The 23095-nt window shown below is 30.9% G+C and overlaps 3 protein-coding genes across 4 annotated transcripts; 2 read left to right on the forward strand and 1 right to left on the reverse strand.

The window, feature by feature from the left end:
* Positions 1-333: 333 nt before the first annotated feature.
* On the forward strand, positions 334-13414 carry LOC111515783 (transmembrane channel-like protein 7). The gene is made up of 4 exons (XM_023171986.2): positions 334-485; positions 548-727; positions 1043-1299; positions 7490-13414. The coding sequence occupies exons 2-4, from the start codon at positions 562-564 to the stop codon at positions 9329-9331; spliced, it is 2265 nt and encodes a 754-aa protein (XP_023027754.2). The 5' UTR covers positions 334-485; positions 548-561; the 3' UTR covers positions 9332-13414.
* On the reverse strand, positions 13338-13991 carry LOC111517711 (ribonuclease H2 subunit C). Of its 2 annotated transcripts, none has more exons than XM_023173949.2 (3): positions 13844-13991; positions 13557-13789; positions 13338-13500 (listed from the first exon to the last, which is right to left on the reverse strand). In XM_023173949.2, exons 1-3 carry the CDS (start codon positions 13989-13991, stop codon positions 13474-13476), a joined length of 408 nt encoding a protein of 135 aa, XP_023029717.1. In that variant the 3' UTR covers positions 13338-13473. The 2 variants fall into 2 exon arrangements, with proteins under 2 accessions (XP_023029717.1, XP_074028376.1); XM_074172275.1 differs by having other exon boundaries at positions 13411-13513.
* A 1225-nt stretch (positions 13992-15216) lies between these two features.
* On the forward strand, positions 15217-17967 carry Fib (rRNA 2'-O-methyltransferase fibrillarin). The gene is made up of 3 exons (XM_023173948.2): positions 15217-15373; positions 15473-15849; positions 17285-17967. Exons 1-3 carry the CDS (start codon positions 15361-15363, stop codon positions 17864-17866), a joined length of 972 nt encoding a protein of 323 aa, XP_023029716.1. The 5' UTR covers positions 15217-15360; the 3' UTR covers positions 17867-17967.
* Positions 17968-23095: the final 5128 nt, after the last annotated feature.

The raw sequence follows: 23095 nt of genomic DNA on the forward strand, positions 1-23095 counted from the left end.
GAAACCATACGAAACTGCAGTAACGATAGTTACCTACAAATACAAGTGGTATAAAAACATAAAAGTTTTATTTGTCATTTTTCACTTAATGACGATTATGACAGATTACGTTTCACCAAATTGAGGTTTTCAGTTTATGACTTCAATGCTTTAGAATCACAATGATGTTTTTTTCTGTGTCGTACGATTGTGACGGTGTAAATTATGATAAGCCCAGTCCCTCCTAAATACGCCACTGGATGTTAATAAGTCAACGTAAATTGTCGGAGTAGTCGCTACATGTAGAACTGCTTTAATTTATTTGACATTCCAGAGTAACTCCTAGACTGTGACTTGACGTTTTGCGGTTATTGTTTTATTATGGTTTTATAGTTTTATCTGTCTGTTTTATATAGACTATTTATTTGCGATGAAAAAAAAGATGTTTATCAGATATCCATTATATTCAAATCTTATCAAATAAGCTGGTGAAATGTCAATTAAAGGTGATTCATTCAACTGCTAATGGTCGTATTCACTGTTTTATAAATTCATTGCATTTCATTAGGGAATTGAATAAAAATGTCTGGGGGTCCGAACAGAAAAAAGACCACCCGTTCACAGGGTTGGGAAGAAGCTGGCTCTGAATTTTACCAGGAAAGTTATCCTGTCGACGCCGAGATTGAAGTTTTACAGAGAGATCCCAGAAAACTAGCAACTCTTCTCCCTAGCAAACAAACAAGAGCTGGTAATACCTTTTTTCAAAAATAACTTGCTTGATGATAGTTCGATACAACCACTATCTTAAATAGAAAGGGTTATATTTTTAAGAGTGACTAATTTTTGGGAAAGAAAGTTTTTGGCTTTCTACTACTCCATCTTGATACAAAAAAATGTGGGAATCTTCCATGATCTATACATCCATGAATAGAGTTACTTATTTTAAAATTGATTACTTCAGTCCTTTCTTTGGAATGTTCCCACATTTTTTTGTATCAAGATGGAGTAGTAGAAAGTCAAAAACTTTGTTTCCCAAAAAACCACCATCTATTTTTTACCTTAGCCGCTGCTACTATTCGCATTCGAACCAATGACTTCCGAACTAATAATAGAACTGTAAGGAGGCACACTGGTTCAAGATCTCGAAGAGAATCCACAGTACATCGCAGAACATCTGTAGCAGGTGATGTGCAAGTATCAATGTTGCCAGACTTGTCTGAGATGAGGACTAACGAAGAAACATCTTGGGAGGAAATAATGCAAATCAAAGCCATGCCCATACCTATGTCTCAAAAAAAGGAAATGAAGATAAGAATTCTTGTGAGTACCTTTAAAACTTCATGAAAGACAAATAGAATGTTATAATCATTCAAAATTTGAAAACTCCCCTTCAATTGTTATATGATATATTCAATAGATAGTTTGTACACTCAAATTTCAAACTATGACTATCACAACAGTGTTGATCTGTCTAACTTCAATCTTACAATTGAACTATGACTGAAATAGTTTCAATCCACCTTTCAAGAATATTGACATTATCAACATAAACATAGTCACTGCTGTGAGATTTGTGTATAGTTACCAAATATTGATGTAAAATATAAATTAGATAATAGAATCTCTGCAAAGAAATGTCACAGTGTAATTTTATTGAAAGTTTGTGGTTTCCATAAATAATTTTTATAAACGAATAAGCAATAATTTATTGACAAATTTCTTGATGTCCAACTCTGAGTTAAAATCGAATGTCACCATTTATAGGGATATCAGCAGAGTGTGAAACAGCTTCGGGGTTATTTTTGGAACTAAATAACATGAAGTTGAATTTTTTTCAATAATTTAGTAAACATTGGTTTGTAATGGTATTTAAAAATATGTCAAGATCCTCATTGATGAGTCTACATATATTATCTACTTACTGAGTAGGAAAACTATATTATATTTGTGTGTGATCAGCATACAGATGCACTTTGCAGTGGACCAAATACTTTACAACACTAGAAGAGTATATGGAAAACAGCAAAGGTGCAAGAATGGATCCCTGAAGTATTCCAGATCTTAGTAACCTTTATTCAGAACTAATATCATCAGTATACATATTTTGTAGTAGTAAGGCATTATTTCTGAAACCTGTATATTTCAACATATTCATCACCAGATCAATATCAATTCTATTGAATGTCCTGCTAAATTTAAGCATAATACAATGCTTTTTTAATTATGCAAACAGTTCAAGACAGAAAAATTGTATTTTTAAAATGTATTTCATGGAATAAGATTAAGTTGATCTATTCAACGAAAGTCATTTTTTGTGGAGGAAAAAATCAGTTTTTTATCGACTTTTTTTTGGGTAATTGTTACCTTCCACAATCTGAAAAAATATAAAAATTATAATGGAGAACTTTATACAAGTGTAGAAGGGCAAACTTTTTAGTTTACCCCGATAAGTTACTGCGTAAAAATCAAAGTATTTTTCACAAAGAAAAATCTTCTATTTATCAGTAACTTGTCGTATTTCACAATTTTGCCTATCAAAAAAATTATTAAGAAATTATACTTATCTTTTACGTTTCGGAGGCCAAAATCTGCCTCCGTCTTCAGAAATGTCTGGAGAGAATTGTATCTCGAATAGCTCCTTAGAAATAGACCGTACTTGGCTACCCATCTTGAAGAAAACTTTGGATAGTGGCGAAATGGCAACAAACTGATATCGGAGAGTACCTTGTATTACATCGAATATTTCAGTTGTCAATCAACAACATTGACATAATTTCATATTTCAAAACTTCTTTGACATCTGTCGAAGAAGTAAAGAAATAAGCTCTCAAAAAAAAAGGAATAACTGTGTATATATTCGAATTTTTATCCATTTCTGAAGACGGAGGCAGATTTTGGCCTCCGAAACGTAAAAGATAAGTATAATTTCTTAATAATTTTTTTGATAGGCAAAATTGTGAAATACGACAAGTTACTGATAAATAGAAGATTTTTCTTTCTGAAAAATACTTTGATTTTTTTACGCAGTAACTTATCGGGGTAAACTAAAAAGTTTGCCCTTCTACACTTGTATAAAGTTCTCCATTATAATTTTTATATTTTTTCAGATTGTGGAAGGTAACAATTACCCAAAAAAAGGTCGATAAAAAAAAGTTGATCTAGTTTTAATACTAAATTGTAAAATGTCAATCAAAAAGATCCATTTTATTTTGACTGGTTATGTGAGAATTGTGCTCTTCTTTTGCTCAAAGTGCAGAGAATTTTTAAACAAATATATAAATATATAATATAATATATAATTCCTCAGAAGCATTCATTTTTCAACTCTCCTTTTGTGTCCAGTTACTTCTTTATATTTTCTTAAATCCAATATGAGTACTTTTTCCAATCACCATAAATGCAATGCAAAACTCCAAATATTAGGTTTACATATGTAATCGAAAGCAAGGAAAAGTTATTAAATGTCAAATCAGAAAGTTCATTCAAGACTCATGCGACATGCCAGTACACTCGTCCGAGTGGATTATTGGGCCGGTATAATGTGAAAAATTCTCGTCCGAATCCGGCCATAGCCGAGCAAACTCGAACTGTGCTTAACTTTGTAGGATTGAGTGGTGTTCACGCCTCAGTAATCAACGAGTGAAAACAATTAATAGCAAATGGTAGCAACCTGTAGGTGAAGTTTTGAGAGGAGTAACTCCCATATATAAACGACTTTCAATTCACTTTCGAACCCAAACCTGTTTTTCCTGTTAATCTGTCTTTCCAACTCATGTTTAAAATATTTGCAATATCCCTCACGATTTCTTGTATGTTTGCCATATATAATTATAATAATTTTTCACAAACAACTGATCTAGACCGATTACTTTCCTATAGTATTACTAATGTGTGTATAAACTCTCCTTAGTTCATTGGACTCAGACACCAACTCGAACAAGTTTACTAGCCATGCATTAATGAGCCTTAAAGTTACTAATGTGATTTCATAATCAAAGTAACCTATCACAATATAAAATTACTGTAAATAAGAATTTTAATAAAAGGCATTTTAATAATGGAACTTCTGAATATCATGACACATACAGATATATTTCAATCCTGGTATTACTATGAGATGTTTATGTCTGATAAGATAAACATTTTCAAGGAACTGATGATATTTCACAACTACTTTGTTTCAATTTTCCTATGTGTTCACTGATATCTTGTCTTGGAGTATCAGCAAATTATTCACTTTGCTTGATTCCTGAAAGGAAATATTCATGTTGAATCGACAGATAATGGTTGTATACTTCCAAAACATGGAGAAGTAGAAAGCCAAAACCTTTCTTTCTCAAAAATTATTCTCCCTCAAAAGTAAACCCCCTTTCAATTTAAATGAAAATAAGCTAGTTGGAATGACTCAAATGTTTCTTGAAGCAAAAGGATAGTTTTAATGAAAAGCAAAAACCTGCTTTTTCAAAATTAAAAATGAGCTACTTGCTCAAAGAATTATTCATTGGAGAATTGATATATAAAATAAAGTCTTTGTTTCCGATTTAGGCAGTTTCGAGGGCAGTTAACACAGTAATAACCCAACTCTGTTGAATATATTACCTTAAAATGTTCAATGCTATCAAAATAAAAAAGAAACAATTTTAAATAAGATACCAGAGCATTTGTGGTATCATTGATATTCAAGGTTTGAATCTTCTACCGATCCCTTGGATAATTTTTTTGTAAGGAAAGATGCCCGTGCCTTTTAATGAGATACATTTATTCATTTAGAAAATTGATTGTCTTGCAAACAATCCACTATTACTTCTGAAAAATGATTATCGATTAATATTAGTATATTTTCCCTGAGATTATATTTATACATCTGAGGCTAGTTAATATCAAATTCACTCTACTGATTAGAGCAGGTTGTCGAGTTTTTTTCCCTTGGTGTCAACAGCATCAAGAACTGTTGGTTGTGTTTATGACTCCGCGAGCTACCTAGGGAAGCATCACGGCCAAATCTATATTCTGGCAATCATAAAAGTAAGCAGAATCAGTCGTCCTTCAACTAGATAAATTCTCTTTAAATAAATATCTTGTTGAAGTTGGATTCGAACTGAGAACCCCACAGTAGATAAACGAACACTTAACCACTGCAACTATTCACCACTGTAGTCTATTGTATTGATACTGTTCAATGTTTTATCAATATTTCAGGGGCATCCCTACTATCTAATAGTTACTAAAACTTGTGTCCTGGAATTTGATATGGCGACTCTCATCTTGTTCACCAATCTTTTCAGAATTCCAAGGTACAGTTGAAAAGTTTTGTTTATGTTTTCAACATTAATTGATGCTCCTGGTTCAAAAAGTGGGGGTATTCAAAATAGTTTTCAATAATTTGAAAATAAGATGTGGAGCTTTAGCTAGTGTCTGAGGCATCTTCTGCAACTAAGAAGATAGAAATCACATCACATCCAGTGGATGGGAGAAAATTAGTGTTTAGTTTTGAAAAGATGATATGCAACGACAGTAAGGACTCTATATTGAGTTGGTTGAAACATTTTTCCAAGGTGATCCTTCATATGAGCGCACGCAAATCTTGCCTCTAGGAGATGATAATATTTCAATGCATATTGGTCGGATACCGCCATCTTTCTTCTTAAGAGCACAAAGACGAACAGCATATAGAACTGTACTGTACTGTATTTGTGGATGTACGTGTCCTGATAACATGAGATTGCATGAACTTCTCAGAGAAGTGAGAAGTTTATCTTTACATATTCAGCATATTCTGTACTTTAGCTGGTCTGAGAAAATCCAAACCACCAGCTGAACTTGTAAAGAAAGATTTTACTGCTCGGGCTACATCATATTCAGTGAATTGTAGTGGTTCAACATCTAATGATTTACTATGAAATTATGATTCATTGGATAAGGCAGCTGGATGTTACGATTTTATTTTTGCTTTTTATAAATGATCTTCCAAAATTTTGTTCAAAAGCTTCCATAACTGTTATTTTTGCGGACGACACTAACATCTTGGTGTCTGCGGGAACTATGTCCGAAGTAATTGTCAAAGCTAATGAAGTAACTGATCAAATTTCTGAGTGGTGTTCTATAAATGGCCTGCTGCTAAATCTCAAATGCTCAGCCTTGTTAATAAAAATACAACAATTGATAAAAGCTATTTGGTTAGATTGAATAATGAACTTTATACAAAGTTAATTATACTATATTCTTAGGTGTTGATATTGATAATAAACTTACCTGGAAGTTCCATGTTGATAGGTTCCTCAAATATCAATGTCTTCAAAAGGCGACTCAAGTAAACATAGTAAAGTAAACAGTCTCTCTTGATGTTCTCAAGCTTTTATACCACAGTTTAATTCAGTCAGTGATTTCCTATGGTCTTGAACAATAGGGCTTATCAGCTAAAGCTGATGAAGTTTTTGTTATTCAGAAAAAGGTAATCAGAATTCTGGCTGGTGCATCTTCAAGTAAACACTGCAGGCCGTTATTCATTCGTTATAGTTTATTAACAATGCCTAGTTTGTATATCTACCAAACTCTGATATATATAAAAAACAATATTTCAATTATTCCTAGAAATGAGCAAATCCATGAACATTTCACCAGAAATAACTCCATCAACCTTATAGTAGATTGACAGTATCAAAGAATCACCCCATGTGCTGTGGGGTTAAGCTATATAATAAGCTTAGTGAGGATATTAAATCCTCAAATATCAATGTCTTCAAAAGGCGACTCAAGATTTTTCTATCGCAAAAAGCATACTACTCTGTGGATGAGTTTCTCCTTGAATCCTAAACTTATAAACTTTTTTTGTATGTATGTTTTGTATTGACTTTTTTAAGTTTATTTGACCTGTTGAATCAGTCAGTATTTTATGACAATGTTATGTTTTTTTGTTCAATGTGATTATGAAGGAAAACTGATTCAATAAACGTTTGATTGATTGTAGTTCTAATACATGGCATGAATACAACCGATTCACGTGTGTCACCAATTTCACAACAATCTCTATTGACTGGAGATGTATAAGTTCTTTTATGAAGAAGGGTTACTCATTTGAGTTTACCCAGAAATGGCACTGAAAATGAAACATTTTAGTTTTTTCAAGTTTGTTGGATGTCTTAGTGTTACTAAGTTTGTGTGTCTAGTTTTTCTTTCGATTACTAAGACGAAAATATTAAAATAAATATAACTTAAATATTAGGAAAAATACATTGTGACATTTCAATTTCATTTATATACTATTGATATTTATATACATATTACTGATTAATATTTATTTTAGCTCCATATCATCAATTCTTATTTTTGAAAATTATTTTCATTTTCAACTTATTACAAAGTTTTGGTTCTAATATACATATTATGTTTCATGATTCATTTATTTTTTTCTTAGATATCAAATCTGTTAACATATATTAGAGAATCATAATCCAAACCTGCCATATTCAGCAATAAACTAACTAAATTGTAAAATTTTAATTTCTTACAGAATGAGCCGAACCTTCGACTTCAAGGATATGAACAATTCAAGTGGAAACGTCGGAAAATATGGGGCCAATTTGAATCTCGTATGAGAGAATTCTTCCAAAAAACAGGTCTGTGGAAGGGTTCTATGAAGCACATAGAGGGAAATTTTGGCACAGGTGTTGTGGCGTTTTTTTTGTTTTTAAAATGGCTCTTTATTTTAAATTTGTCAATTTTTATTTTCATTTTTTTGTTTATAACTCTACCTACCATTTTGCTTGATTATGACAAATGCAAAAACAATCCAAATACAAGTTATTGTTGTTCAGATGATCATCTCAATGAAACTGTGTCTGAAAACAACATATTGGTCGATTTAGTTCAAGGTACTGGTTTTTTAGAATGTACAATATTATTTTATGGGTTTTACGGCAACGAAACTGTTACATATATGTCTGGTCAAACTCCTATGTACTATAATATTCCTCTTGCTTATATTTTTATTATTCCAATATGTTTTATGATTTCTATGATTGCTATTATAAGGTCTGCTGCAAAAGGGTTTAAGGAACGCCTTATTGAAGGAGAAGGTCAGTTTTATCACTACTGTAATTTAATATTTGGCGGATGGGATTACTGTATAGATAATGAAAAATCCGCTAAGATGAAGCACAAAGCTATATATAGCGAAATAAAGGCGAGTCTAGAAACTGAAAAGATGAAAGAAGAGAAGCTAAGTCGTACTACACAGGAATGGTACAAAATCTACTTTTGCAGAATAGTGGTGAATAGTGTAGTTGTTGCAGTTTTAGCTGGTTGTGGATGTCTTGTTTATATACTTTTTGAAGAATCGACCGCACAACTGAACAATCAGACTGATCTTTCCAAATTTGAGCAACTCTTCTTTCAGTTTTTGCCCTCATTGTCTATTGTCAGTTTAAATATGGTAATACCAGTTTTATTTAAATTCCTGATTAGTTTTGAGAAGTATACCCCTCCAGCTGAAATTAAGTATTCTCTTATAAGAACTGTTTTTATTCGTCTTGCATCTCTAGTGGTACTTTATGCTTCTCTCTGGAGAGAAGTTGGGTGCAAAAATTGTAAAGTGTGTTGGGAAAGTTTTGTTGGTCAACAGATTTACAAATTGCTGTTAACTGACTTTGCTGTTCATGTTTTTCTAACACTAATAGTAAATTTTATACGATCTCTGCTTGCAAAGCATATAGAAAATAAAATGGTGAAATTTTTTTGTGAACAAACCTTTGACTTGCCAAGACATGCTTTAGACATTGTCTACACCCAGACTCTTTGTTGGTTTGGAATATTTTTTGCTCCATTGTTGTCTTTATTGGCAGCAATGATTTTTTTCATCCTATTTTATATTAAAAAATTTGCATGTGTTGTCAACTGTAAACCAAACAATGTAATTTATCGTGCATCAAAAACCAATTCCATGTTTATGTTTGTTCTATTGGTCTCTTGCATTTTTGTTATATTTCCTTTAGCTTATGTTTCTTTCAAACTGGAACCATCTAGGAATTGTGGCCCCTTCCGGGACCAAACCTTCGTATGGGATTTAGTAGGAAATCTTTTTTCATATACACCAATGTGGATTCAAAGCATATTTTATTTCTTCAGCACCGCCGGTTTTGGCTTTCTTTGCTTTATAGTGATTGTATTAATTCTATTTTACTATAGAGTAGTAAATTCAGCGAATCGGCATCTTGTAGAAGTTTTAAAAAATCAGCTTGTTCTTGAAGGTCATGATAAGCAATTTTTGCTTGATCGGTTAAGCTTGTTTATAAAACAAGAGAGTCAAAAGAGAACGAGGTCTGAGCAAAATAGAGAGGGTGATATAAACACTTGAAAGCTTTGTGTATAATAAAATAACTTGTGAGTTAATATAGACTTAAGAAAATATTCCTTCATATCTCGATAGTGTTTAGATTGATTTTTTGAAATGTGAACATTGCTTCACATCAAACAAAATAACTTTGTGTCAAATATCCAATTTTCAGCTGCAAAGTGGTGTATTTTTTTAAACATAATTTAAATTTACCAAAAGTATCTAGAAAGCAATCTTCTGTGATTTTGATTTTTTGTTGTGATAGTTTAAACCCCCATTATCTCCTGTTTTAATCAACATCTATTTATTACTTAATCTTTAATAATTTTAGATATTATGAAATGCAATATATAATGATTAATTTGATTCATTTTAATGAATGATTGTGAGCAGTTGTACTATTAACATTTTTACAACTTTTAAAACTTTTTACAACATAATATTCACTATAAATTGATTCATATGACTAATAATTTCTGTATGAATTAAAATAATTGTTGATAATTTTAATTTGGCGCCTCTTCAAACAACATGACAGATAATTCTTTATTGGTAACATAATAACGATAATAATTTTTCACTGGTGCTAATATAATACAAGTGTTAACACATGTCAAAAATGGAAAAAATAATAAGATACATGTATAAATAACATTAGGTATTACAATTCATGAATGTGAAATCAGAAGGTTTCCTGACTAAAGTATTTTCAAAGATATACCGAATTGTAAACAAAACAGGATGCAAATCCTCTCTTAAGTAAAAACTACAAGTACACACCGAACAGACTAGTCATTAAAATACGTATTTTATTATTTAGTTTCATTAGTATTTCAGAACAGTGGATATAACATTTTTTTATAGGTTGTTCGTTGTAGCAAAAAAAGAGAAATAATATATGTGCACTAGAAAACTTGTAGTTATTTTTAAATTATAGTACAATAAATTATTGAATATTGGTGAAAATATTGAAACAATATAAAGAAATGAAAATTTGAGAACATAATGTTTAAAAATTTCTTTCACTACAATCGATATCAATATCTGAATCCTAATCACTGTCAGTGAAATCAGTTATTGTTGGATCTATTATGGTAGCAAAATGATCACGTGAAATTATTTTTGTACCTTTTCTTTTGTGATATTTTCACTATCTGCTTGTATAAAGATAATTACTGTACTTGTCAAGTTTTAATATTTTCAGAGCATAGTCTTGAATCAAGTTTGTGCGAAAGAAATTCGATTGCAAAACAAATATTGAAATTTCAACTCTCAGTTTTTAAACTTGAAACCCCAGGAACTCTTGACAATTATTGATTATAGTGAGAATTATTATCCATAACTATGTGAGTTCAGTGATGAATTTTTATTTTTTTGAAGCTAATAAGCAATTTTAATTCCATCCACAAGTAATTAATTTCCCTTATTAAAACACTTTGAATCATTGGTTCAACTTGTTTTCAAAGTGTTATGAGTTCCAAATCATTTTTCTTACACATATATTTCAATTATAATGACTAACATCTAATAGCAATCAAATATTCAGAATGCATAATCTGCCTGCATCTTGATTATACGAGAGTTTTCAATATATTGATTGCTGTTGGCTGTATTTGATATTGCATTCATCTTGCACTAAATGTTTATTTGAAGATTTTAATGAAGCATTGGAAAATGTCAGTGCTAGTAACTGTAATTGTAGATAATTAAAAACGCATTTACCATCATCACTGTACTTCAAGCCTAATGAGATCCTGATAGTTTAAGTCCAAGTTTGTCTTTTCATACTAAAGAGGGGTGCAGTATATGGAGTGTGTCGATGAGAGACTGCAATAAATCAGTCATATATTTATTTACTTTTTACTCCTACAAACACAATATTGAATTGTAATTAAAAGTAAGAGAGATAAAACTACAATAACAAAATAAGCTTAAGAACTACTAACTAAAATAAAACAAAACAGTAAATATAAAAGGAAACAAAAAAGAAATCAAATAAATTATCACAATTTTTAAAATGTATACAAGTACCTATAAATTAAGTTACCCAATACCTAGAATATATGATAGAATTTGAGTCATCAACTGTTTGTTAAGTGTGTTAAGAGTTTCTGTCAGAATGGTCATAGTCACATTCAGATTATAGTGAAGAAACAGGTTGGTCATTTATGAATATGTATATATTTATCTCAGGAGCCCTGAGATACACCATAAATAGAAGATCTGGAATTTGGTGAGCTGTTTTTGATCTTCACAGATTGAAATCAGTTCGTTGAATATGATTGGATCATTTATATACATTCCTTGTAAAAATTATATGAGCACGAGTGCACTTGTTTTCAAACCAGCAGATTCTCTCAATTTATTGATAGTGTGTGTGTGTCGAAATACGCCAAGTTGAATGCCAAACTATACCTGCATGACATATTCAATGTTTTTCTTAAATTTGATTGAATGAATATTGAAAATATTTCCAAAGAATAGTAAGATTACAAGTGGTCAAAAATATGAAGTTTTCAATGTATAGTTTTTTAGCAATGTAAATGGCAAGAACTATTTTGAAAATGTTAGGAAGCACACTCTCACAAATGATACGTTTATAAGTTAACTGTCAGTTTAGTTGGTAAGTGGATTTAGAGATTTTGTTTTTTGTGTGGAAGTTCTGATATTGTTAATTACAAGTAAGCATGAGTACTCTTTTCTCCACACTCATATAGATATGCTGCAGATTCTGGTCAAATGATATCCATACTAGTGAACGGGTTATACAGAGTGTCAGTTTATAAAAATATGCCAAAAGGTCAATGCCAAATTAAAATTGTTAACAAAAAATGTAATTCTTTTATCAACAGAAAAAAGTATTCAATTCACTACAGACTAGTAATAAAAAGTTAGACATCCAATGAGATAATATGAACTCTGTTCCATTTTTTGTTTTATTCAGCTGATACATCAATTAAATTCATTGTTGATGAAATTCCACCTTGTGGTTGAGGGGGATTCTGTTGTACTATGAAAGTATGTTGCCAGATGTAACAATTTGAATTCTGCAAGAATCCGCTTGATGCCAGCGCTAAATGAAAAGTATCAAGAAACTTTTTAAAATAAATTATATATTTGCCCAGACAGATGATCAACTGTATTTCATATATAAATGAGGTAAATAGACTATTACTTTTTTCATAAAAATTTTATTTTATACTTTTATTTTACATAAAAAAATATCAATGAGATTTACGATGTAACTGATGAAATTTCTTTTTTCCATTTTCAATTTTTAACTAAAAACTTTCAACCTCAGCAATGTTTCAATCATATCTGAATATTTAACTTTCATTTTGGATTTAATACATGACATACATAATATTTTTTATAGAGAAGAAAAGAGAATTGAAACTTTCGATGTTTTGTAATTAACGTTATGTTAGTTACAAATAAAAGTGGTAAAAAACATAGAAAGTTTCAATTCTCTTTTCTTCATTATGATCTCATACCACGTAGTAACGGCTACATCCATTAATTTTTTATAGAAGTATTTTCATTATAGTCCATATGTTTACACTTTTTCACAAAAAAAAAATCAACCCCCTACAGTGAAACTCATTCTATTCAAGGTACTTTTTGATAAGTGTGAAAAGCTCTTGTACTTAGATTATTAATTGGGAATGTATTATTACTTGTTTTCGTATTTTATATATGTTGTAATGAAATGTAATTTGTCCATAAATGGACCATCTAGGTCCAGGAACGACAATATTATTATGTATCTCAAAACTTTCAAAACGTAAACAGCATTGAATAATTATATAATATTTGTAATAAATAAGTTTTCACAGCCTGCCAAATAAAATTCATATGATCTGTTGTAATTTCATATATAAGTAGTCTCCGATAGTTACATGTAATATTTTAGAATTTATTAGAATTATTCAGAGTATTTTTGAGTAGTATTCCTTTCTTCAAATATTAGGGTAATATTTGTATGAGTGATTCCCTAACATAGATTAAATTGTATAATTTTTGTAACTTTGATAAAACATTTATTATCTAGTCATTATCATTATTTTATACAAAAAGTATATCAATAAAATAAGTTGAGATATACAGAGTTTTCATTTTATTTAAATATACAGAGCACATTGAGCTAAAATTTATGATCCAAGTCATTCATCCTCAATAGGAGCATGCAACTGAAAGAATAAGCTGCATTAGGTTTATCAAGGTTTGTTTCAATAAATACTCTTACCACTTCAGCAATATCCATCCAATCCATTGCTTTGATAAATAAATCATTTTTACTTGGCTTTTTGTCCCAATTCCAATAAGTTATATCAGAGAACTTATTTGTAATGTAGAATTTCCTTTCATCTTTTTCAGTTTCAGGTCTGACAGTTTCCTGTAATACAACTCCTACGTATCCCTTGGGTACATCTTTTTTTTTGCCTTCTAAAGTACATCCTCTAAAGGAAGCCTTCAATGCTAAAAAGTAAAAAAACATGAATGGAAGAAATAACCTCTCAAAGACATTTTTACTGTTTTCCGTATCTTCCTTGAGGTTCTCATCGAAAAATTTGCTTACATTTGCATCACAATCCGCAAAAACTTTGCAGGGAATATGTTGAATTTTGCTGTTGTTTTTACTGTAATTACTTTTCCCGCTCTGAATGTGAATGGTCGCCATGGCCACAATACAAAAAAAAATTGTTCTCTCACTACTACCACAAAAGAGTGAACAATACAGAAAGGACACACCAAATGGCGGGAAGTTTTGAGTGTTTTATTCGCTAAGAAAAGGACGTCATGATGATAAATGATAAATAAATTTGCAATATATGTAATGACATTAGGTGAGATGCGAAATACAAACTGTACATGCGCTACACATGCTGATTATAATTTACAATTATTATGAGTTGTAACTGTCAATTTACAGTTGTAAGTTTGAATTGTGGAAGAATAATCCTTTATATTTTTTTAATCCTACTACGTTTTCGTAATTAAAGACGGTAAAATGTGTAGTTTTTCAACTACTCAAAAGTTTTTCTCTTGTCAAATGTCAGTGTTTCCAACCACGAAATGACTGAAATTGAAATATGTACAACTATTTTTAGGTGGATAAGGTCAATAGATGATTCCAGTAGCATCAGGCCGTTTGTGAAAAAAAGTTTAGTACAGTTTTGTTTTCAGTTTCGTCATGTGTTGAAATGATAGTAGTCAATTTTCATATAAAGTTCGATAAAGAAAACTTCAGTAATTTGGCTTGTGTAGAGTGGCTACCATGTGTCAAAATTAGAAGATTCGTGGATTATTTCATTTTCTGAAAAGATGTCGGCATATAGATGTAGAATATATGAACAGAAAAATAAATTATTGAAGATTCTGAAAAACAAAATATTCTATCGGTCTATTTAAATAAAGGAATAATCTAGAAATTTGGGAAAAAATAAATTTCAAAAATTCAACGACGCTATATGTAGAGAAAACAAATGGTGTCCTGAAATGGAAATAGAGAGATGAATGAGTTGAATAATACCGAGAACATCGTATACAAAACAATATTCTGCAATTTATCAATCTGTTCAATTACATAACAGTGTTATCAATTAATTCCATGAATATTCATGTCTGTATGTTAAAAAAGCGGTGTTGTCATAAATTAGATAATTGTTACAATGGCTCAGTGGAAATTGGATTTACCATTTATTAGGGACTTATACATTGGTGTGAACAAGTGTTACACCTGCAAACTCAATAGATTGAATTTGTGTGTCTCATAACAATAATCAATGTTTTCCCAGATTTTCATGTTCGAATTATGAAACTTATATTATCTGCATTTGCGTGTTCGTCAGTTCGAATTTGTTCCATAGCTCTGTCAGCTGAGGCAGTCGAAAAATAAGAAGAGGAACCTTCAACTTAAGGATTTCGGGGTTATGTATTTATGTTTCAATGTACCTATTTTAAAATCAGTGTTGGGCACGTGTTGTTGAAATTTTAAAACTTTATATTTCAACTTTATCGTACGATTGAACCTACGAATACTTAACACAATGGATAGATTTGGTGAGTGTTGTTACTTTATATATAGTTTTCGGATTTTAATATTTGATAAGTAAACAAATTATTTATTTTCGGCCCCATTAATTTTTTTTTTGGTTTTAGGAGGTCGCGGTGGCGGTGGCAGAGGTGGTTTTGGAGGTAGAGGCGGCGGTCGGGGAGGCAGTCGAGGTGGATTTGGTGGAGACAGAGGTGGATTTGGTGGCGACAGAGGCGGTCGCGGTGGCCGAGGGGGATTCGGCGGCGGACGAGGTGGAGGTGGACGTGGCGGCGGCGGACGTGGAGGTGGTCGTGGGGGTGGACGCGGAGGTGCCAGAGGTGGGCGCCCGAGCGGAGGAGGGTTTAAGGGTGGAAAAACTGTAGTTATTGAACCACATAGACACGAAGGAGTTTTTATAGCGAGAGGGAAGGAAGATGCCCTTGTTACCCTTAATTTGGTTCCTGGATCTGAAGTTTATGGAGAGAAGAGGATTTCTGTTGAGGTAACTATCACAATATGAAAAGAATTGAAATTTCCTAATATTTGATGTTTTTTTGGCTCTTGCCAATTTTCAATTAGAATAACTTATTTTGATCTCCTGATCTTGAATCCGAAGTTGTAACTTTGCATTTTGGTCTAGTTTTGGAGATAAGACCACTCAAAAAGCGGGAAATCAATCTTCTTTTCACGATCGCATGCTGTGATACACTTTCATTTTGCTCCATACAAAACATTCGATTTCCTCAAAATTATATCTTTGTCGGCAAACAGAAACCTGTTTTAAACTCGAATGTTTATGAAACTTAAAATATATAAAGGAGATGAAGTAGACTGTCACCTGCTAAAGATGCCATTTTCGTTGGGAAACGTACATCGAGAGGAGTATCTATTATATATCTGGTGTTTGGGAAAAGTGCAGGTTTTGGATTTACTTCCCAAATTTCTATGTTCAGAAGTAAAATTATAGAATACAATAATTGGGATTATTAGTGACCACCCCGATCACCCAACCATTGAACTTGCTCTGTTATTTGAAGCAGAAAGTTTATGAAAGTCGGACTATTAGTGATATTCAGCATTCTCCAAATGCAGGTATAGAGTCCTGTGCAATTTCAAATCCCAATGTACAAGAATTGCCGTTGTAGACATTGATAACATTGAAATGTTGTCAGTGATTTTTTTTTAAACAATGTATTTTGTGAATGATAGGTTTTGTCTTTTGATATTCAATCAGGCACCAAATTTCATTTTCAGTCATATTATTACTAGAAATTCATAACACGTTTTATTCAATTTGAAGATTTTTTCAAGTTTTGAGATGTAGTTATTGAATGAAAAGTCAACCTTTTGTTGTTTTTTTTTAAAAAATGGTGAAAAAGCACGACTTAGCAAAACTTCTGTTTAATTTTTATACTGTAATTCCAATTATCTTCTGAATGAGGTTCCAAATAATGAAAATTGAAATCAAAACTATGAAAAATGTGAAATAAAACTTTCTATTTTTTTACCACTTTTATTTGTAACTCATGTTACTGCATTTTCGTCCTATAAGTACATTTTCAAACTAATACAATATATTAGTTTGAAAATGTTTTTATAGGACAAAACTGCAGTTACGTGAGTTACAAATAAAAGTGGTAAAAAAACAGAAAGTTTTATTTCACATTTTTCATAACGATCTCCTACCACATAGTAACGGCTACATCCATCAATTTATTGAAATCAAAACTAATCTGCATGACATTGCTGACGAAGAAGTAGATATAAGTTGAATATTTGATTTTTTTCGAAAGTACTTTATTTGTCAAAAATTGTCCCAGATTGAAGATATTTCATCAGTCATTAAATTGTAATAGAATCATAGCAATAAATATGGTTTGATTTTTTTGTTAAACAGTGACTGTTATACAATATTAACTTTTTTTTCTACTTTCCAGAATGATGGTAATAAAACAGAGTACAGAGTGTGGAATCCTTTCCGAAGCAAACTAGCTGCAGCTATCTTGGGCGGAGTGGACCAAATATACATGCCTCCTGGTAGCAGAGTCTTATATTTAGGAGCAGCATCAGGAACAACAGTTTCACATGTTTCGGATGTAGTTGGTCCAGAAGGTTTAGTTTATGCAGTAGAATTCTCACACAGGTCTGGGAGAGATTTGATAAACGTTGCCAAAAAACGTACAAATATCATTCCTATAATTGAAGATGCCAGGCATCCTCATAAGTACAGAATGTTGGTTGGTATGGTAGATACAATTTTCGCTGATGTTGCTCAGCCTGATCAGGCTAGAATCGTTGCTTTGAATGCCCAGTATTTCCTTAAAAATGGAGGGCATTTTGTGATTTCCATAAAAGCATCCTGTATCGATTCTACCGCCCAACCCGAGGCTGTCTTTGCATCAGAGGTTAAGAAACTGCAGGCAGATAAGTTAAAGCCTCAGGAGCAGATTACTTTAGAGCCATATGAGAGAGATCATGCGGTTGTTGTAGGAGTTTTCAGACCACCTGCGAAAAATTAAATGTTTGGTTTTTAAGATTAATATTTTTTAAGAAAGGACTTTTTCTTATGTATTTTTTAAATAAGATTTGTTAGTATAATAATAAAATATTTTTTATTCAATACACAAATTATTTCTGAACTGTAAAAGTTTGAGTGTACTTGATATGATTTTACGAATGAAGTTGAGAGATGGTTTCAGATATTTTTTTTTTAAATAAACAAAATTAAATAAGCTCAGATCAGACTGCTCTGAATTCTTGGCAATAATTGAAAATTGATCAGATTAGAAAAAAAATATAAATGAATAAATACAAATGCTATATGTGATGGAACTGTCTGATACTTGAAAATCCATTATAACATAATCAGTACAAAAAAATAATATGTGGGGTACCGCAATGATAAATACTTGGATCTGTTTTGTTTCTTATATATTTCAATTCTTTGGCTACAGAAATTTATGTGGTAAGTTACAAATGTTTGCTGATGACACCACTTTAATTTACAATGGAAATGGTGTACAAGAAATCAAAATTAATATTTCAAAAGACTTTGATCAAATATCTTTTTGGCTTCAATGTCATAAAATCACACTGAATTTTCAAAAATCTTCATTTATATTCATATCAAAAAAGTTTATATCAATTGATTCAAAAGATCCAATTAAATTTAATAATGAAAATATTAAATACTCTCCTAGTTCTAAATTTCTTGGTCTTATTATAGATGAAAATGTATCATGGAGAAAACACATTGAAACAGTAAAAAAATAGCTCCCATAATTGAAATTTTATTCAAAATAAGAAATGTTATACCCATAAAATACCTTAAATTGCTTTATTTTTCATAAGTATATTCCAAAATATCTTATATCAGTATGGGGTATGGCAACAAGTTCCTTATTGAAACCAGTTTAAAAACTTCAGCACAAAATTATAAGGTATATATACAAGTTGAACTACAAAGAGCCTACAGTAAACTTGTATAAACCAAAAAAACTATTAGATTTGTCATTCTTAAATAAATTCAAATTATGTACCTTCATTCATTTGGCCAAAAATAAGCTGAAACATTCAAATTTGACTTTCAAAATCAATGGTGACCAACAGAACCATTTAACAAGATATTCAGGGAATCTGAAATTAGTGAAAATGAAAAAATATTGGGCAAAATTCGATTTATTATTAAGGTATCAAATTTTACAATGAGCTACGAAATGCTTTGAAAAAATTAAACAAAAATTCCAGATTAATTAAAAAAAATATTGTTTGTATAGATATATTATCTGATGAGTACATTTATGTTAATGTTGATAATAATGTAATATTTATATTTTCTTCAAGTTTCATTTCTGATTTATCTTTTTTTTGTGTGCTCTGTTCGTACTTAGTTATGATTTAGTAATTTTTTTGAATTATTTTTTTCCCTGCTATATACATTGTGTTTCTTGGGAAAATAAATTGTTATTATTATTATTAATGAGTTATGGATTTTCATCAAGTATAAAGCAATTTTATCACATATTTATTGTGAGATTTTCACCTAACAGTTTACAAACCACGACACATATTTCATCTGCGATTTAAATACAAGCACTATATCATTAATTCCTTGGACAACAAATTATAGTTTCTATGTTCACCACTTTCCCTTCGAGTCAATCATAATTTATTGATGACTAAGCTCAAAGCATAAGGAATAGAAGCTTACATAAAATATTTTACATTGGTTAGAGAGCTACTTTTGTTCAGTAGTTCAGTGCATCAGGAGTTTAATCAACATTATATATAATTGATCATTATTCACTTCAAAATGTCTTTTTAAACTTTTGTCTAATTTCTACTACGATTTTCATTCGTTACGACTGGTTTCGGTTTATTAAACCATTTTCAAGAGTTTATTCAATATGAATTTCTACATAATGAATAGGTCATCAATCGAACAAGCAAAATGTCTCTGATAATGAGGCACTGCAGTGTGGTCTAGAAGTTGGGTAACGTTAATTCATTACATTCAAATCCAATGAAATCTTAGATAATTGATTTTACAAAGATCGGTAATGTAACTAATTTTTCACATGAGAGCCATAGAAAATATGTTGCAGTAACTGATGAAAGCAAAGATCTACAGTTTTTTGGTCCTGAAAATGTCCTTCAACTGTAATGGAGGTAGATGTATGTAACCCTCGAAAATTTATTAACTTAATGTTTATCAACCATTTTGACTACATCAAGTATGCACGTATGGTAAGTCAATATTATAAAAGAATAATTTCAAATGAAGTATTCTTTGAATTACTTTTTTTGTGGAGGATACAATGTTTCTTACTGCTTTTCTGGGTTTTTCACCTTTCAAAATAAAATTAAAAAAAAACAAATCAATAGAAAATATGTTGAAGTGTAATAAAGGGTAAACTGAAAAGTTACTGCAAGTAACTAACTGGACTTTTCAGTGTTTTATTTCATGATATAAACCACTGATGAGTCCAACACCGGCAGTAACTAATTTTTGCCCATACATTATTATTAATTTCAGAACTGTGATCTAATTTTGCGTTCATAACATCTTTCAAGTTTTAAATTATGGTGAATAAATTCTACTGCTACATCAAAAAACCGCAATAACAAATTTCTTAATTGAAACTTTGTTGATGTACCATTTCGTTACTGTTAGTGCAAAAGGTCGTATGTAAAAATTGTCCATTTTCATTTTATTTGTGCTAGAGGTGACATTTTGCAGTTTGCAACTGCTACAAAAATATTGTATGTCATCAGCTGATCTATTATAAGTTATGGTTGAATGTAAAAAAGTCGTATGTTGTGCAGCGGATTTTTTTTACTGTAAAAAGTCGTATGTAGAATATAACAACCTTGATGGACAACAAAGAGGTTAGGTTACTCACACGTGTTGTACGGAAGTTTAAGGACCTCCAAGACCTGACAACTTGCCTTGAAGAAGATTATCATTTTTTTATGATAATCTCCGTCACAGCAATTGCTCAGAAACATTATTACCCAATGAATCTGATCATTTTGAAGATTTATGATTTAATAGTTTCAAATCATTTTTAACTTCCTCATCAGAAACATGAAAGTTGAAATCTGAAACAACTCCAACTCTCACATTTCTGATACGTAGCTAAAAATACGTCGAAATGTATTTCAATATTTATTAAATCAATTGTATAATTTTTCACTTTCTTTGTACAAAATTTATGATAAAAGTTGTTTATAAATTTTTGAAGTCTACTATATTTTTTTAATCAGTTTATTTGGACGTTTAAATATGGTTTTAAATTCTCCTTGGTTTGATAATTATCTTACAAATCAAGCGCGGAAAGATATGTGCCTAAATGCAAAAGGTTGTATGGTAAATTTAGGCTCAAACATTAATTGCAAATTCGAATAGGATGGCGACCGTTGAATATGATTTTGATTGTCAAGTTGGCGGGAATTCTGTCAAAATGTTTAAGAAAACCAATTTCTAAATTGTCGACGTTTCGAAACTGCATTGTTTCATCTTCAGGACTATTTAGGGCGGCTTTCCGAGTTGAAGGGTGAAGTGAATAATTTCGACATAAAATATAAATACGTAGACATGTTCCTGAAAGATGTTGACACAGACACGTGTCTGTGACACAGACACGTAGCTTTGTTGAAATGAAGCTGATGTATATAAATGAGCTGCAGCTTTGTCGATTGCTTGGGTTAATACTTTCTCGAAAATATTTGTTTCATTGGGGACTTATATACAGTACTACAGAAATTTAAATATGACCTGTAGAGGCGTTCAACTAACTGATAGCTTTGTTCATCTTTTGATACTCAAAGATTGAGTTCTCTGTCGATCCCACAAACGGCGTCTTTGTAAGGGGAAATGTTTCCGCTCTCATTTACTCAGGCTTGTTCTTTGAGGATAGTTGAGTTGAACAATGCATTTCTAATTCAGAATAGCACCACAGTTTCTTTTGTGTCAGTAGAATTGTTACATGGTAGATTTTTGTTTTCAGAGAGTGCTTTGTTTTAAGAATAAAAATATTAATTTTTTTTATGTGCATTAACACCACTTTAATGACAACCTACCTTTTCTCCTTATAAATACATATAGTTTTGTTGTATTTGGGTTGTCTTAGGAAAATGGTTGGGTCACTATAAGAGTATTCTGTGGTCAAGTGTCGGCATGACGTTTTACATAAGATGATGTATTTTTGTTAATTATTTTATTAATTAATAATATTTATTCAGTTGGATCATCTATAGATGACATTGAGTATGTATGTACAAAAATTAAAATACAAACTCCTTGTACTTAGAGGCACAATATACAATTTACATAGATAATATAATACAATATATAATAGTCAACACCTAAAATAATCTGCTATTTATGCAACAGCATCCTTATTAAAATCGGCCTAAAATGTTGGACAGACACATACTATATAAAAGTCAAAGCCAAAAATAATCTGTTATTTATGTAACAGTATCGTTATTAAAATCTTCCTAAAATGTTACAGATCTACATGATAATAAGTTATCATCCATATATACTTTGAGAGAATAATAGGATTAATCCAGGAGCAACTCTGATTTGATAATTATACTGTTTTGGAGCCACATTCTTTATTGTCCTTGGAAGTTTATTGTACAATTTGATGGCCATAAGCCTTGGACATGATTCCGATACAACTAATCTGTGTGTTGGCACTTCCAACTGTTGGGAATTTTTAGTATTATAATTCTTATTACCATTAAAAGTAGGAAAACTGGTTGTGTGCGATTTTACACAAGCTCATAAACCAACTGTATCTCACTCATTAAAATTGTGATTATACTTCAGAAGGGTGTAGGTTTTATCATCTCCTGATGATGCTAACTTGTTTTGCGAAACGTGCATCGAAATACAGTTATTTGTTATTGTGAGACAAAAGAGTTTTCAGTAGATTGATTTTACACCAAAGGTTCCGAATACTACTTATCATCCAACATGTATTTTTTTATTGTAGCTTGGACACTCAAGTCACCTCCTAACCTCAGTTCTTCTTTTGTTGAAAACGAACCTGATTTTCTGCTCTAATGTGGTTGCTGTTATTTGTGTTAATATTTTCAATATTTATGATCTGATTTCAAATTCCTCTTCTTCATATTTTCCATAACTTTAGGATCTTTATCGAAGGTTTTCTCTATATCTATAAAGGGCTATTTCACTCTGTTGTAGTGATTTGAAGATTACTTGTTTTGCTGTAAGA

Source organism: Leptinotarsa decemlineata, unplaced genomic scaffold (assembly GCF_025532065.1).
Source record: "Leptinotarsa decemlineata unplaced genomic scaffold, Ldec_3_MD MMD2_tig00000035_RagTag_RagTag, whole genome shotgun sequence".
Lineage (NCBI taxonomy): Eukaryota > Metazoa > Arthropoda > Insecta > Coleoptera > Chrysomelidae > Leptinotarsa > Leptinotarsa decemlineata.

What these genes read in the sequence shown, in the direction of transcription:
- Fib (XM_023173948.2), top strand. An exon ending in AGAAGAGGATTTCTGTTGAG is followed by an intron (nt 15,850 to 17,284) that starts GTAACTATCACA and finishes TCTACTTTCCAG; the next exon opens with AATGATGGTAATAAAACAGA.
- LOC111515783 (XM_023171986.2), top strand. Translation starts at nt 562, where the DNA reads ATGTCTGGGGGTCCGAACAGAAAAAAGACCACCCGTTCACAGGGTTGG. An exon ending in TAGCAAACAAACAAGAGCTG is followed by an intron (nt 728 to 1,042) that starts GTAATACCTTTT and finishes TTTTTACCTTAG; the next exon opens with CCGCTGCTACTATTCGCATT. An exon ending in AAATGAAGATAAGAATTCTT is followed by an intron (nt 1,300 to 7,489) that starts GTGAGTACCTTT and finishes AATTTCTTACAG; the next exon opens with AATGAGCCGAACCTTCGACT.
- LOC111517711 (XM_074172275.1), bottom strand. Translation starts at nt 13,991, where the DNA reads ATGGCGACCATTCACATTCAGAGCGGGAAAAGTAATTACAGTAAAAAC. An exon ending in CAAGGAAGATACGGAAAACA is followed by an intron (nt 13,790 to 13,843) that starts GTAAAAATGTCT and finishes TTTACTTTTTAG; the next exon opens with CATTGAAGGCTTCCTTTAGA. An exon ending in GGATGGATATTGCTGAAGTG is followed by an intron (nt 13,514 to 13,556) that starts GTAAGAGTATTT and finishes AACCTAATGCAG; the next exon opens with CTTATTCTTTCAGTTGCATG.